This window comes from Aphelocoma coerulescens, chromosome 6, assembly GCF_041296385.1.
Source record: "Aphelocoma coerulescens isolate FSJ_1873_10779 chromosome 6, UR_Acoe_1.0, whole genome shotgun sequence".
NCBI classification, from domain to species: domain Eukaryota; kingdom Metazoa; phylum Chordata; class Aves; order Passeriformes; family Corvidae; genus Aphelocoma; species Aphelocoma coerulescens.
In genome coordinates, this window is record NC_091020.1 from 4,288,721 (window position 1) to 4,305,275 (window position 16,555).

General features: G+C 54.4%; 2 protein-coding genes across 2 annotated transcripts in view; one reads left to right on the top strand and one right to left on the bottom strand.

The window, feature by feature from the left end:
• CDH23 (cadherin related 23) overlaps positions 1-16,555 on the top strand; it is a 185,212-nt gene that overhangs the window by 133,781 nt on the left and 34,876 nt on the right. Inside the window, exons 24-34 of the mRNA XM_069018960.1 lie at positions 234-453; positions 1,296-1,448; positions 2,470-2,583; positions 3,786-3,934; positions 11,235-11,295; positions 12,165-12,313; positions 13,306-13,441; positions 13,626-14,014; positions 14,107-14,208; positions 14,755-14,757; positions 15,807-15,956. Of these exons, the coding sequence (XP_068875061.1) occupies positions 234-453; positions 1,296-1,448; positions 2,470-2,583; positions 3,786-3,934; positions 11,235-11,295; positions 12,165-12,313; positions 13,306-13,441; positions 13,626-14,014; positions 14,107-14,208; positions 14,755-14,757; positions 15,807-15,956 (1,626 nt within the window). The remainder of the gene's footprint in view (positions 1-233; positions 454-1,295; positions 1,449-2,469; positions 2,584-3,785; positions 3,935-11,234; positions 11,296-12,164; positions 12,314-13,305; positions 13,442-13,625; positions 14,015-14,106; positions 14,209-14,754; positions 14,758-15,806; positions 15,957-16,555) is intronic.
• Positions 5,672-6,179, bottom strand: C6H10orf105 (chromosome 6 C10orf105 homolog). Its single transcript, XM_069020466.1, has one exon. It carries the CDS (start codon positions 6,086-6,088, stop codon positions 5,672-5,674), a length of 417 nt encoding a protein of 138 aa, XP_068876567.1. The 5' UTR covers positions 6,089-6,179.

A 16,555-nucleotide genomic window follows, 5' to 3' on the forward strand; every position in this document is an offset into this window, starting at 1 on the left:
TGTGCATCCTCTCCCTCCTCTCCATCTTCTCCATCCTCTCCATCTCCTCCGCTTTGCTATCCTCTAGCAATGGAACTGGGGGGATGCAGAAGAGGTTGTGCATCTTTATTCCATGGGCTCACTCCCGGCAGGGAGGGCCATTTCATCCCAGCATCCCTGGGGACAAAGGCACTTGGGGTTTATGTACCGTGACTTCCATTGCCAGGAGATGATCAGGGTGCTCTCCCCACCAGGTAGTGGCCATCGACCTGGATGAGGGCCCCAACGGGCAGGTGTCATACCGCATGCAGGTGGGGATGCCCCGCATGGATTTCCTCATCAACAGCACCAGTGGGCTGGTCACCTCCACGGCCGTGCTGGACAGGGAGAGGATCCCTGAGTATTACCTGCGGGTGGTGGCCAGCGATGCCGGCGCGCCCGCCAAGAGCTCCACCAGCACCCTCACTGTCAAAGGTGGGTGCAGCGAGAGCCCTCCGGTCCCTCAGTGACAAGGACACCTCACTGCAGGAAATGCAGTTTCTGTGAGAGACACACTGAGGCCTGAAAACAGGATCCTGTCTGGCTTTGTGTACAACAAGACATAGGGATGGCTCCCATCCCCACAGGCTTTGTGTCTGCTATCAACACACTGCAGAGATGGGGAAAACGTGGTGTTTCTGGCAGGGCCCCCAAATTCTCTGTTGTTTTTTCTCCATTCCCCCATCCCCAGTGTTGCTTTTTCTTTTGCTTCAGCATGTGATTCCCATCAGCTGCGTGCCTGGACAGCCCACGCAATCCCAGTTCAGAGGTGGAGCCTTATTGCATGGCCTGTCTTTAATTTAATGCCTTGCTATTTACTGGCTTCATGCAAGCCTAGTGCTGAAAAAGGATAAGTGTCATCTGGAAATAAACTGACCCTGGATTGTCCTCAGGCCTGAGTTTGGAAAAGAAGTTCCTGATCCTGTACCTTCAGAGCTCTCTGCCATGCCCCAGGAAATACTGACTTATATTTAAGCCCCAGATTTTCCTTTGAATAGGGATGGAAACAGGCTTGGTGAGAATAGTAACTTGAATTTCAGTGATGTAATGGTTTTTTGGCTGTGAGGAGTGTGATCTGTATGTATCAGAGGCAACCAAATACAGCCTACAGCCACTCTGGTGGCACCCCCACTGCACAAATGGTGGGGAGAGTCAGGCAGAGCATTCCCTGGGATGTTGAGAGCAGGAGGCAGGAGGTTTGGGAGCGCAGCAGAATCAGCCTGGCATCTGCAGGATGTGTCCCTGGCAGGACACTTAGTTCTACTCCCCCTTTTCAGTTCTGGACGTGAACGACGAGAACCCCACCTTCTTCCCAGCCATCTACAACGTGTCCCTGCCTGAGAACGTGGCCCGGGATTTCAAAGTGGTCCGGCTCAACTGCACGGATGCCGACATCGGGCTGAACGCTGAGCTCAGCTACTTCATCACAGGTGAGAGCCCCATGCAGAACGGGAGCTTTGGGTGCAGGAAGGCACAGGCTGCCCCGGACCTTGGGCAGGGTGTTCTGCACTTCAGCGCTGCCTTTCCCAGCCCCTCCAAACCTTGTCTGGCATCGCCCTCTGCTGAACAACCCCGCTTGGCTCCCCACCGTGCTGACCACTCTGCTGACCCCCAACATCCCTAGAAAAGCATGAGGATGGGCAGAACACAGGGCTGGGGTGGCATTCACGAGTGTGTATGGTTGGAAGCCATAAATGGAATTTTGGGGCATTTTTGTAGCCCCATGGGCAGGTGGGGTTGGGTGGGCAGCAGTGCCACCTGGGCAGTGTCCACCTCGCTCTGCAGCTGCAGCACCTGCATCAGGAGGCTGGGGAATCCCCTGGCCACTGTTTGACTTGCAAACTGCACACTGAGCCCTCAGGAAGAGGGTAAAAACAGAAGTGTCACCAGAGAGTCATTTTTCCCACAATAGCAGCCTGGTGTTTCATGTCACAGCCCCTCCAACCTCTCCCCGTGTGAAACGGGGTGTGTTGTCCCACAGGTACCACAGCTCACATGCAAAGATACCCCAGTTTGCTTCCAAAGCATTCAGAAAATTGTCTGGCTCTTACATGATTCAGCTTTTCCTAGGGCCATTGGATTTTTCCTGTGCCGTGAGGCAGAGGGAAGGTGCTCTGCCCGGGACAAGACACAAAACTATCCTTGCACAGCTGGGCTGATGCCATGCCCAGGCTGCAGAATCCAAGGAAATGGTCTCAAGTTGCACCAGAGAACGTTCAGATTAGATATTGGGAAAAATTTCTTCATTGAAAGGGTGGAACAAGCTGCCCAGGGAAGTTGTGGATGCTTCATCCCTGGAAGTGTTAAAGGTCAGGTTAGACAGGGCTTGGAGCAACCTGGTCTAGTGAAAGGTGTCCCTGCCCATGGCAGGGTGTTGGAACAAGATGACCTTTAAGGTCCCTCCCAACCCAAACCATTCCAAGTTTCTATTCTATTTGTCCTTTGCTGCAGGTGGGAACCAGGATGGCAAATTCAGCGTCGGCTTCAGGGACGGGGTGGTCAGGACAGTCGTGAGTCTGGACAGGGAGACTGTGGCATCCTACACACTGATCCTAGAGGCCATCGGTAAGGATTTCCCAGGGATCCTGTGGGAAAGTGCCACACAGCCACATGTGGTGGCCGTGCACGTGTCAAGCTCCCTTGCAGGTGTGTCAGAGGGGCAGCAACCTCCAACGTACTCTACAAACCTGAGCCTGTGCTTGGTGTTAACATTACACAGCCCACGTGAATTAATATGTCCTGGTTCCGTCATGACTCTTGCAGATGGGATATTCACCTCTCAAGTTTGCCTAGCCCCAGGGCTCTCCCTTTCACCTGGGGAAGGCAAGGCCTCCTGTTCCTGAGAGGCTCCACACTGTCCAGGGCAGCCCTCCACCCAAAAATGCCAATGCCACAGCATCGTTCCCCTCATGCCATGCCAGCCCTTGGCTCTGTGGCTGCTGATTAACCCTGAGCCACCTGGCACAGGCAGAGGGCCTGTGTGCCAAACTCAGCTTGGCTGTCATCCCCAGAGCTTTATAATGATGTGCCTGTTCACAGATGACTTGGATGTCCCTTTTGAAAGGAGAAATAAGTGGCCTGGACAGAAATGTTGGGGGCACAGCATTGCAGGTGCCACAGGGGCTGCGCAGGGATGCTGCACTGCCTAGGCACACAGGACTGGCTCCCAAGGGCCACAGGGTCTGTTCTGCCCCTCTGATGGGGATCACACTGCCTGTGTTTTCCCAGATCCCACAGGCTCCAGATGGGTGGGTTTAGCACTCCCTGCAAAACAGGCGTGTTGAAAAATCCAAACCCAATCCATGCTTCCCAGTGCCTCATCCTTCCTGGCAAATCCAAGAGCTGTGCTGCCATGTCCTTGTCGACTGAACGTCAACCCATCTGGGTGCTCTTTGACTGTGAGCTGAGCTGCAGCTACGGAAAACTCATCAGGCTGTCTTCATCTACCAAATCCTTGGCCTCCAGCAGTCCCTTCACTTGGTATATGGAATTGCAAATCCTCTCTAATGACTAGTTGCACTTCCAGCCTCACTGGGCTCCATGGGAGAGCTTGGGGTGGTTTGGCTTTTCCTTTTTCTTTTGGAATAGGAAGGGAAAAAAAAAACCCTAAAAACCCATGCTTCAGTGTAGGATTTGAAAGCTGCAAAAAGATGAAGTGTTTTGGTTTAGAAATCTTGATCCTATTATTTCAGCAGCCATGGGCTGAGCACCACCTGTGCAAGGAGGAGGTGACTGAACCTCCCTCCCTCACCTTTCTCTCCCTGCAGACAACGGCCCCACTGGGAACCGGCGCACCGGGACTGCCACTGTGTACGTGACTGTCCTGGATGTCAACGACAACAGACCCATCTTCCTGCAGAGCAGCTATGAAGTCAGTGTTCCCGAGGACATCCCAGCTGCCAGCAGCATAGTGCAGGCATGTGGCTCTTCCCCTGGGACCCTGGGCTGGGAGATTGGAATCCCCCACTAACTGTGCCCTGACCGTAAGCTGCTGGAAGCCCAGGACAGAGATTGTCTCTCTCTGTCAGTGGTCTGTTCCCCCAGGGCAGGGAGAGATGTGTTCTCGCTCATCCACTCCTCTGCTAGTCCAGGCTGTGAGTGCCAGGGAGAAGGCAGCAAAGAACAAGGAAAAATTAAGGAATTCACCCCTTTTCTGCAGGGGGTGAGAGGAGAAGAGCCAAACCCTATGCTGGCGAGGCCACTTTGGCTACATCCCTGCGTTCTCCCTCCTCCCAAATAGAGATCTCCATAGGGAGGGAGAAGATTGCCTGCAAAGAGATGCTCGGCGACGGGGGGAAAACCCTTGGAGAGGGAGAAAAGCATTTGGACTTTGCTTTCATTTTTGTTCCTCTTTGAGGGAGCAGTGGGCAGAGCTGAATGGCTCAGTGAGCACCGAATGAATGTGGGCATTCACACAGGCTCTGGGGCCTTCTAGCATCCCTTCAAACCCAGGGCTCTTCTGGAGCGAGCACCAAAGGCTCTTTGCAGAGGGCCCTGGGAAGGCTCCTCCTGCCTTCAATACCTCTCCCGGCACAGGGAAAGGGGCGGCTTTGTCCCTGGCTGTGGCGGGCAGGATGAGTCACCGGCAGAGAAGAAAGGAGCCTTTTGCCTCCTGCAACAAAGGTTTGCGAGGAGCCCTGTGTCTGCTCGGGCAGCCGGTCCCCAAGGAACCCTGTGGTTCCTCATCCATCACCTGTTGTGCCGTGGCACGGTGTACATGATGTCTCTGGGATCAGGCATCAGCCTGCAGTCCCAGGATGGAGGTGTGTCCCTTGAATGGGACTCCTAAAACTGAGCTGATTTGGCAAATCGAAGGAATGGAGGGAACTTGAGTCTGACTGGCATCAAAGTGCCTTTTCTTAGAACCCACTTCCCAAAAGAGGGGGATGACCTTGGAAGTCCGTGGCAAAGGAGGGGAGGTATTTGGAGGAAGTTGGTTGTGCAGAACAACATCAAAGAGAAACAGAAATGAGCCATCACTTGGCTTTAGTTTAATTTACACCTTCAGTGTGAACCATTTGTACAGAAGGTCTCTCCCTTCAAGTGCATCCCCACATCCCCAGGGCAGCAGGAGGATTTCTGTATGTTTCCTCATCCCTTTCTCCCACAACCAGGCAGACCAGGGCCAGAGAGCAGGAATGGGAATGCATTGACCACAGCAACCCACAGCTGACTGTGTGGGGAGGGGTGTGACAGGGACCAGGCAGAACGTGGGGACACGAGCCTCCTTCCACCTGCTCCGGAGCACAGCTTGTGGGGAAATCTCCACTGAGGATTGCTTTTTATGGAGCAGGTTTGCCCTGGGATGCCTCTCTTTAGGTAGCCAGGTTTCTCCTGCTCCCTTGCAGGCTGTTTGTTCAAGTGGAGCACAACTTGCACAACGTTTTCCAAAAAAATGAAGCAGCAGGATCTTTTTGGACTGCCCGGTGGTGGGTGCGCCTGGGTGTAGTTTGGATGCCTCCACCTTCCCTGGCAGGAAGCAGTAACCTGGAAAGCATTTGGGAACCTGACATTGCAAAACCTCCTGTCTCCTCACAGAGCCACTGCCTGGAAATGAGTCGCTCAAAGGGTCTCTGCCACATTGCCCAGGATACCAAGGGATGCTTGAGAAGGGAACTGAGCCAAAAGCTTGGGAATGAGTAGCAGGGCAAGATCACATTTTGGTGGACTCCATGATGTCCCAGTCCTGGCTGGTGGAAAAGCTTCTGGGACAGGCAAGCTGGCTCTGAGACACTAGCTGGCTCCTCCTGAAGCTGCTGATGGAGCACCTCAGGGAGCCCAGACGCTTCCAGAGCCTCAGCTGGGGCTCGCTGGCATCCACGGGGTGGTGGGGCAGGCACTCCTGGGGGCCGGAGAGGGACCCGCCCAGCGCCGCTGGCTTGCAGAGGGTGACAAAGATGAGGAAGGTGGCCAGGACAAGGAAGATGCAGGTGAGCCCGACGATGATGGGCAGCCAGTCTGTCACCTCAGGGGATGCAGCACTGGGTGGGACCGGCTCTGTGGTGGAAACCAGAAGCCCAAGGAGAGGCCGGGTGGGAGAGGTCCCGTTGCCAGCGTCCTCTGTGCTCATTTTCCCTGCAGTGCAAGGTGATACAGAGAAGTGGCACAGGTGATTACCCCGTGGAAGCTGGACAGCCAGCCACCCTCTGGTTAAACTGATGGATGCATGCCTTGATGTCCAGGATTCTCCCAGCCATGTTTTCAGTGACACGGGAGGACAGGAGGTCTCCATCTGCTTTGCCAGGAGGCAAAGCACAGAGGTGGTGGCATTGACACCTGCAAAGTATCACCCTGAAGTGAAGTGCAAAACCACCTGGCAAAGAAATCTACCGCTATTTACATGTGGTACCATGGCCCCTGGGAGGACACCTTCAGGGAGCACACACATGTTGCATGAAGATTTTCTGGAAGAAATAAATATTCATGTACTACAGAAAGTTCAAAATCCTCCCCCCAGGCTGCTGAGGTTCGGTTCTTCTCTATTCCCCAAAAGTGTGGGCTTGTTGAATTGGCTGTCATTTGGGGGCTTTGTGATTATTCCCCCAAAGAAATTGGATAGTTGGTTGAGCCTGTACCCTGATAAGCTGTAGTATTGTACAAGCTGTGGTACTGTACTAGCACTGTCTTTATTATTTTGCAGGGGTGAAGTGTAACACCCTCACCCTGCTTGTGCCAAAAATCCTCATGTCAGGCGTTTTGCTGACCTGCTTTCATGCTCAGACTTGTCACAGGTGACGCAAACCAGCTTCCCAAAGTGTCGGCAGTGAGAGCTCTAACCTAACACCTGGTGGAGACTGTCCTCTTCTTTCACTGCTGGGTCAATCCTCCCAAGAGCAGCTTGCACCCATTTTTTTGCTCACATGCACCCCCCCCAGCCACAGACAGGCTGTGCCAGAGGCTGGCATCTCTCCAGATGGAGATAAAGTGATGAAGGCTGGGGAAATCCTGTTTGTACCAACCCTCTGCAGTGCCCTTGGTGCTCCACTCCGTATGCTGGAGGTAAAGCTTTATTATGCTGACTTTCCTGCAGAGATGTGGGAGAGTTGTGTAACTTCTCTGTGGCTGGGCAATCTCCTGGTAAACTTGGATTTGGATTGAGCCAATCTAAAACTAAGATCTTAGGAGGAGAAAGGGAGGGCTGCAGGGACTTCCAGGGTCTCTGGGTCTGCTCTTGCAGCTGCCATGCCAAAGTCACACAGGTGTGTGTAAGGCAGCAGCCAAACATTCACCATAAAACATTCCAAAAAGTGGAGAAAAGACATCAGTGGCATGGTTTTAATTACTAAGGTTGTATTAACCTGCTCCCATAGCTTGCGAGTCTTTGGGCAGATGGTGCTGTTTCCATGGGTCTGAGCCAGGTCTGTGCCTGGAAAATGGGAAGTGCAAAACCAACTGGGTCAGCGTTTGAGAGGGTGAATCCCTGTGTGTATTGCAGGCAGTCCCAGGGACTGGAGTTCTTGTCACCTCCTCCAAAGTGATGTTTTCACCTCTCTTCACCTCAAAAGTATTTTTTTATCCTTAACTAGCTCCATCCCTTCCCCTCAGCTTTGGGAGCAGAGCAGCAATCCCAAGGACCCCCTGCTCCATGGACAAGCTCCTCTCTGCTGTCCAGGCACAGAAACCAGCAGGCAGAGCCACAGTGTATTCCACACCAAAGGCAGCCTGAATCAAGGTTTCCACGGCTACCTTAATGCTGGCATTTATGGACTGCATGTGTTCAGCTTGGTGACCTTATATTGTTCCTTAAGAGCCAGCCAAGAGGCGTGGACAATTCCTTCAGGCTGTTCTTGCTCCCTTGGTCATGGCTGCAGAGTTTGTCTTTTAAATTCACTTGACAGTGTTCCGTAGAAACCCATCAGGAGGGATCACACTGGTGTTTTCCCAGGCTTTTTCAGCCATGCTCTGTTCTCCTCTTGCTTCCCATCCAGCTTCTCCTCACACCCAGCTCAGCTGGCAGAGCTGGGCGTTCAGGGAAGGTCTGGGCTTTCACAGCATTGCCCCGTCCCAGCATCACTGTCCCACCCAGGCCCCATATTCTTCACCCTGGTGGGTTAATAAGAGATTTGCCCAGCCTGGAAATGCCCTCCAGAAGGGACATCCCTGCCTGATCAGCTCCAAACATGACACATCCCCATGAGCACTTGGGACCCAGCACTGGCCAGAAGCAAATGAGGATCAGAAGGAAAAAAGAAATTGCAAAAGGTAAAATGCCCCTGAGAAGGTGGAAAGGAAGAAGAAAAAATTATTCTCATGCATAAGCAGCAGAGAGTTATTCTGCCCAGAACCAGGCACTGCTCCTTGGCCTGGCCCAGCTGCCTAGTTTGGCAGGAGTTTTTCCATATGCTCTCCCTCCCTTTCTTCAAACTCCCGCAAAGAAAAGGCTGTTTTCAGGCACTGCCTGTGACACAGCTCCCATGAAAAGCAGCTCTCATACCTCTCCCTATCTTGCTTAGCAACACTTTTCCTGAAGCTCCCTAGCTTTTCCCAAAGTACTAAGTCTTTCCACCCACTTGCAGGAGGAGGAAATGCTGGACAGTACGAAACACCCGGCTTCCTGACCCAGATGGTTGGGTTCCAGGAGCAGAGGGCTCTGAGTGCTGCTGCTCCCTGTCACCCGCACTGTTAAACGGCGGAGCTGCATCCACAGGACTTTCCCCCTCTCCCTTCCTTGGGAGAGACAGAGCAACGCGACTGGGAATGGATGCCTGACCTCACGCCCACCCAGACTTTGCATCCCCACCCCCTTTCAGCCCTTTCCCCAGGCTGAGGGCAGCAGCTCTGCAGCCGGGGGGCTCCGTCTCACCCCTTGGTGTGACCTAAGGGGCGGACAGCGGCTTTGCCTCGGGGTTTGGGCTCCCTACCTCTCACCAGCCGGCCGAGCCCGGGCTCTGCCTCCCGCACTCCCGCCTTGCCGCCTCTCCCACCGCGCTCTGCCGGCTGCCAGCCCCCTCCTCCCTTTGGGGAGGGTGGGACAGAGGTGGCACCAGGCTGGGGACAGCCTGAGCGAGCAAAGCCGAGGGGCCCTGAGCCCTTTCCCGGGCTTTGCCAGCGCTGCGGTGCCCCAGAGCTGCGTCCCTTGCTGGGGGTTGAGCCGCCTGGGATGTGTTTCCCCAGGATTTGTCCCTGTAGGATGACTGAATGGTCGTGGGCTGAGCCCCCTGTGGTGGGAGGGGTGGCACCTGCCCTCCACATGCCTGCTCCCCTTTTTCCCAGAAAATATACTTTTTCCCCATTGTTTTATTGCCCCTCCTCATCCTTTTCTGACACCTTTCCAGTAGCTTGGAGGGGGGTTGAAAGGGGGCTGTGACAGGCTGGCTGTGCCTGCAGCCTACTCTATAGCAGAGGGATAAAATAGGCTGGAGCTCAGCTCAGCTGCACAAGGTGCCTTCCACCTGCAGCAGAAAGAGCTTTTCTCCCACTGCTTGCACTCCAGTGCCATTGTTGTCCCGAGTTTGGGACAGTCTGTCAAAGTACCACCTTTCCTTTGGGACCACAGTGGGTCAAACCAGCAGCAGCCGTGCTTTCCTTAGGCTGCAGGCTGGCAGGAGCACATGTTGCTTTAATGCAAACTACTGATTTTTAATAAAAAACAAATGCCTGGGCTGACTCATATCACCTAGTTTATGTACCAGAGCTTCATGCTTGGGGTGAGCTGGGAAGAGGATGGCCCAAGGGGTGTTTGCAAGGTGCAATTGGCTCATCCTGAAATGCATTCTCCTGGGCATAGTGGGGCAAGGAATGTCACAAAAAGCTGCAGAGGTTTGCCTCCCATCCCTTTGTTTTTCCTCCTCTGGCTACATGATAGCTTTTTCCTGTGCCATGCCAAGGCAGCTGGTCTGCCTGGGCATCGCTTGCCTGCTGCTGTGGGGTCCATCCATCCCACAGGAGAGGAGACAGCCCAGCTCTGCCTCAGGGAGCCCAGCGGGTGAAAGAGATGGTTTGGGAGGGAGAACTCTGCACTGTGAAAGGGAGGTGCCTGGGTCCATGGTGAAACGTGGAATAAGCCACAAGCAAAATAGGAACTGGTCTGGGGCAGAGGAAAACAACATGTGTGGGCACAGGGATGAGAAATCCAGATAGAAGTCAGTATTTTCCAGGTTTTCTGCTGATGCAGGGGGCCTTGGTGGAAGGGAGCAAGAGCAGTTCAAGGTATCTCAAAACCGCAGAGGAGCATCTCTGACTCCTGTGAGTGCTGTGTGGGGTGGGGGTGAAAGCCCTCACTCTTCCCACTGCACGTGCATCCTTTGCAGCAACCTCTCCTCCTTCCAGCACAAGTCTGAGTGCAAACCTTCCTGCAGAAAAAAAACCTGCAGGATAAAATTGTAGGAAGAAGATGAGACAGAAGATGCCTTGCAGAGGGAAGCAGGCAGTGAATAAAGGCTCAGGCATTCCCCACACCCTCACCCTGGTGACTCGCGAGCGGCCACGCTGCAGTCGAGCTTTGGGCGCTTTGTGGGGAGTGGGTTTTGCTGAGAGAAGATGCAGCGGCTCGGTGCCAGCTGGACTGGAAGCCCTGGCCCTGCTGGTCACTGCCAGGTCCTGCTTCCCAGCTGCCGACTGCTGGCTGGGGCTTTAGGGCAAGCACTGCAGTCTTGTTCAGTGACACCAGAGGGGACCCGTGCCTTGGTTTTCCTGGGGCGAATGGCAGACATGGTCCATGCCAGAACTCTGCAGTGCATTGCAGCCAAGGGGTGCTCCCACCCCTGCTTGGGGGCTCAGGAAGACTCAGCTCAGTGCTGAGTGCACCACACTAAGCTGGTTGCATTCATGTTTCCTTTGCTAATTTTTCCATGTGCTGCTGCTTGGGTGACTCACCAGGGTGCTTCGTGCCCACCAGACACGGGAGCAGCTCCCCCTGCCCAGCTCAAATTATCCCAGCAAGGCTCCATCCCTGGTGGCATCACCACTGGGACAAGCGTTGGAATGCAGGGTTGATGGAGGCATTCCTCCAGTACACAGACCAATGGGATTTGTGGTGTGGTCCTCAGGCTCAGCTCCCACCTCAATTTAGCAGCTAAGGTGGCAGCCAAGCGCTCCCAAGCCTGCTATCCCTGCTGTCGGGTGAGGAGGGGAGGGTAACTTACTTGGGTTTGTATTTGGTAAGCTCCTCAGCTCAGCTGGAGGAGCAGGATGTCCAGCTTTGGCAGGGCGGGAGGACTAGTCCTAGTCTGGAATTCTCTGCCCTTCACCTCTCCTCCTCTGCTTTTCTCATGAAGGTGAAAGCCACTGATGCGGACGAAGGCATTAATGGGAGAGTGTGGTACAGGATTGTCAAGGGTAAGTCCGGGTGCCCCTTCATGCATCGGGGAGTTTGTCCCAGGCTCTGCCCAGCCCCGGCAGGTTGTGGTCTCCATCCTTTTGCACTTTGCAGCCCACAGAACCATTTCTCCCAGACCTAAGCAAAATTTCACCTTTAGGGCTCATTGACAGGGGATGATTTGTCATTGATGGACAACTAGATAGAACCCTAAAATCACAGAATTGTTTGGGTTGGAAGGGACTTTAAAGCTCACCTTGTTCCATCCCTCTACCATGGGCAGGGACACCTTCCAGTAAACCAGGGTGCTCCAAGCCCCTCCAACCTGGCCTGGGACACTTCCAGGGATCCAGGGGCAGCCACAGCTTCTCTGGGCACCCTGTGCCAGGGCCTCCCCACCCTCACAGGGAAGAATTTCTTTCCAATATCCCATCTAACCCTGCCCTCTTTCTGTTTGAAGCCACTTCCCCTTGTCCTGTCCCTCCAAGCCTTTGTCCCAAGTCCCTCTCCAGCTCTCCTGGATCCCCTTTAGGCACTGGAAGAGGCTCTAAGGTTTCCCCAGAACCTTCTCCAGGCTGAACACTCCCAGCTCTCCCAGCCTGGATCCAGAGCAGAATTGCTCCAGCTCTCAGAGCATCTTTGTGGCCTCCTCTAGACTCACTCCAGCACATCCACATTTTTCTTATTTGATGAGATTCCATAGTTCCTCCTGGCCTGACCCAGGGCCAAACACTGATGTAGCTGAGACTGATGTAGCTAGCAGTGATGGGGCTGAAGTTTTGCTCAATAATCTCCCTCTAAAAGACCACCCCCAGGGAGGGCTCAGTGTGTCACCAGGATGGATGTAGAGGCAGTGGGCACATCCCTCTCATTTTCTCCCCTCCACCAGGAAATGAGCACAACCACTTCCGCATCAATCCCAGCACAGGGCTGGTGATGCGAGGTGTGCGGCACCTCGACAGGGAGCAGAACTCCTCCCACGTGCTGGAGGTGGAGGCCTACAACACGGAGCAGGGACCCATGAGGAGCTCCGTGCGGGTAAGGACCTCACAGCCACCACGGGCAGAGCAGTTAGTGCAAAATATTTGAGATGCTTGGTCCTTTCCAGCACTTGAAGTTGTACAGGAAATTAGAAAGATCTGGCATGGAAATGCTGATGGGAAATCTCTGGGGGCTGCTCATGGGTAGAGAAGAGCTTGTTGGCGGGGGGTTGGTTAATTTTTCTTTTTTTCTGTGACATTTTGGTGCCATTAGGCTGCTAAGTGGTGCAGCGGTCACTCAGAGGGAGTCCTGCTCACTTGGTGAGATTTGGCTCTGCTGCTGGGAAGAAGAGCTGAACCTCAGCCTGTTGAAAACCATGTGTCCTGTCCAGGCACTATTTAAATAATCCTGGACCCAGTGGTGACAGTCTTTAGCTGCGGCACACCAGCTTCCCACGGTTCCCACAAGCCCAGCCCTCCAGCTACGTCTATTTTTAGACCCAGTGGTGGGGTGGGCTCTGGCTGAGTGCAAAGTGCCCCCAGCGCCAGCAGCAAGCAGTAACCCAGGAGAAGGAAATGTGCTCCCTGGGGAAACAGCAGCTCAACCCACTGAACTTAGAGCAAAATTTCCCACCAAGTCGCCAGCGTTTCTGTGTTGTGAGGTCTCCAAGGATTTGATCAGGGGATCCCAGAGGATGGAGGAATTAATGTACCCAGTGTACCTCCCTCCCACCAGGGAAGACTGACTCACTCCGACCACAGAGCTTGTTTAAATCTGTGATGTTAAACTGTTTGTGTTCACTCTCCATCATGTGGTGTTTGAAGAAGAGATCATCACAGGACCATGGAATGGGTTGGGTTGGAAGGGACCTTAAAGCTCCCCTAGTCCCAACCCCCTGCCATTGTCAGGGACACCTTCCACTACCCCAGGTTGCTCCAAGCCCTGCCAGCCTGGCTTTGAACACCCTGCAGTGTTTCTCCATGAGCACCAGGAAGGGTATGTTTCCCAAGCTTGCCCGGCTCACGTGTGGTTTCTCCGGGCCTTCCCAGGTGATTGTGTATGTGGAAGACGTCAATGACGAGGTGCCGGTGTTCACCCAGCGCCAGTACAACCGCCTGGGGCTGCGAGAGACAGCAGGAATAGGGACCTCGGTGGCAGTGGTCCGTGCCACCGACCGAGACACAGGTGGGAAGGGGGGGTGAGAAACACCCAGTGTGGGGGAGATTGGCGAGATCAGCCACTGCGCAGATTCTGGCTTGGCTGGGCTGAAACCCGATGGGATGGGCTCTGCTGGGGGTAGGCATCAGTGGTGCCTGCCTCTTCAGGGTGCTTGGTCCAGCCAGCATCATGGTTCCTGCTCCCTCCCCAGGGAATGGGGGCCTGGTGAACTACAAAATCGTGTCGGGCGCAGAAGGGAAGTTTGAGATCGATGAGAGCACGGGCCTCATCACAACCATAGACTACCTGGACTATGAGACCAAAACCAGCTACCTGATGAATGTCTCTGCCACGGACCAAGCGCCCCCCAACAACCAGGGCTTCTGCAGCGTGTACGTCAGCCTGCTGAACGAGCTGGATGAGGCCGTGCAGTTCTCCAACAGCAGCTACGAGGCCGTGATCATGGAGAACATCCCCCTGGGCTCTGAGGTTCTCCGTGTCCAGGCTCGTTCCATCGACAACCTCAACCAGATCACCTACAAGTTCGACCCCAACACCAACCCCCAAGCACTCTCCCTCTTCAAAATCAATGGGATCACTGTAAGTAGCCTCAGCATGGTCCCTCCTGGCTTGGTTGTGCACTGTGAGGTCTGGTTTTGGTGGCCAGCACAGCTGTTGTTCATCCTTGACAGGGTGTGATCACAGTCAAAGGCCAGGTGGATCGAGAGAAAGGGGATTTCTACACCTTGACAGTGGTGGCTGATGATGGAGGACCAAAGATTGACTCCACAGTGGTGAGTAGATTATCCCAGCTTCCTCACCATCCACCATCAACCTCAGATCACCCACCTCTCCCACCTCTGGCATGGGACAGCGTGTCCTAGCTGAGCTCTCTGCTCCAGTTTCCAGGGTCCGGAAACCCTGATTTGGGGGAAAGCCTGATAAACAGTTTCGAGAGAGGTAAATTTAGGGGCCTTGAAATACTTCACAGTGACTTGTGTTTAAGAGGGTTATATTTAGCAGTTTCACAGGCACCCGGGCAGGGGGTGATTTGCATTTCTGTGCCGGGTGCAGGGCCAGCCCACTGGTGCCAGTGGCTCTGCTCTCCACACAGCGCTGTGCTCTTGTCTGAACCTCTCCCAGGGTGAGGGGCAGATATGCCAACCTTATCTAGAAAAAAACGAAGGGATGCCCCAACAGAGGAGCCTCCAAATCACTGCACAGGGGTATCCATGACCCTTGGTGCTGCTGTGGTAGGATGCAGGGTTAACCCACATTTCCTCATCCCCCACTAACTCCTCATTGTGTTCTCTGTTTCTCCCTCTGCTTTCCTCCAACAGAAGGTAAGCATGTTCGTCGTGCTGGTGTCACCTTGGGGACTGGAACCTATCCCAAGTTCCACACTGAGCTGCAGGGAGAGACTGGGGTGGAGGTCTGAAGCCCTGTCCCACCAGCACCAGCCTCTCTGCCACCCCCCAGGACGTGGGACAGCCCCGTGAGCCACCCTGCTGCTGGCAAGCAGAATCCCGGCTCCCTGATCCGGCATTTGGGACAGCAGCTGCCGGATCTGCTGCAGTGACTGAATGAGCTCTCCCTGCTCCTGGCTCTCTGTTTTTAATTCAGCAGCAACAATAACTGCATCACCCCAGGGCGCACAACTCACTCCCCAGCTTCCTCCCGGGATGTTGTCGAATTCAGCCTGGCCACACCTGGGAGCTTGGAGCACCCATAAATAAATCCCCGGGAACAGAAAGGCTCTTCCTCTCTCATTTCTGTGTTGCCCTGCAGCACTTTGATTACAAACTCGATGAGAGCATTTCCTCTGCCTAATTGTGGCCAAGGTAGCCAGGTCCCCTTTGAGTATCTCGTGCTCGTGAGTCATTTTCCAGGAGGGAGCTCAGGCCTCCTCCACACCCAGCTTGCCCTGTTAAACACCCTCAGCTCTGCCATCTTTGTGCCCATTGAGCTTTAAAGCAAATCCTGCCTCACCCTGTTGCTGTGAGCATGGATGAAATCACTGCTTGTGAAAAGTTTAGCAGGAAAGGGTCACCCTGCAGCAGCTTGAGCTGCTCTGTGCCCAGCTATTTGGAGGATAGAAACCAGAGGACATTCCACAAAAAAATGCACTGCTTGAGAGGAACAGCCTTGTGCTGTTTCTCCAGCCTCCAAGCATCCCTCCTCCTCCTCCTTCTCCTTCACAGGCAGGGATGTAACTTCAGCTCCTGGGCTCAAACAGTTGCATCATTCCCACAGGGGATGGATGACACACTGTTGGCACCTCGGAGGGGTGTGGTGTGTTGATGGCGTGCCGGGGTGTCAGGGTGGCTGTCAATGCCAGGTGGGCAGGGGTCTTGCTCCTGTCCATGCCCTGAGCCCCATGCCTCCTCCACAGGTGACCATCACAGTCCTGGATGAGAACGACAACAGCCCCCAGTTCGACATCACCTCTGACTCGTCCGTCAGCGTGGCCGAAGACAGCACCGTGGGCAAGAGGGTGGCCCTGGTCCTGGCCCGAGATCCAGATGCAGGCAGGAATGGGCAGGTAGGGAGGGAGACATTTGGACGATGCTCCCAGGCACATGGTATGATTCCTGGGGTTTTCCTATGCAGGGCCAGGAGATGGACTCAGTGATCCTTGTGGGTCCCTTCCAACTTCCATGAGGTTGGCACAGCAGTCTTAGAGCTGCCCATGGTAATGTTTCACTGACTCAGAAATACCCCTGCCAGCATCCTCCCAACCCCTTCTCCTCTGCACCCCCGTGAGAGCAAACTCTGGTCATTAATGCCAGTGGTTTTGGGGGGGGGTTGTGCAGTGAGTACCAGCAATCCTCAGTCAAGGCGTGCAGCAGAAGAAGAAAAACATTGTCCTTGGGCTGTCTGGGGCAAAGAGCTCTATGGGACAAGTGTCAAAAGGAGCCCGGCAATCTGAAAACCAGCTGTGGCCTCTCCCACCGTGGAGGCCAGCAGCAAAGTCCTTGGCAGGCTGAGCAGGAAGCTCTCTGGCATTTGTTATTTTCATTACCCTGCAGATGAGCATTAATGAAGTCCTATCACCCCAATAACAAAAACTGCTGGCAGCATAGGAGCTGTGGCTGCGACGGGGGTTGGCCCTGTTAGCTTTGGGGTGGCTGCAGTAAGCCA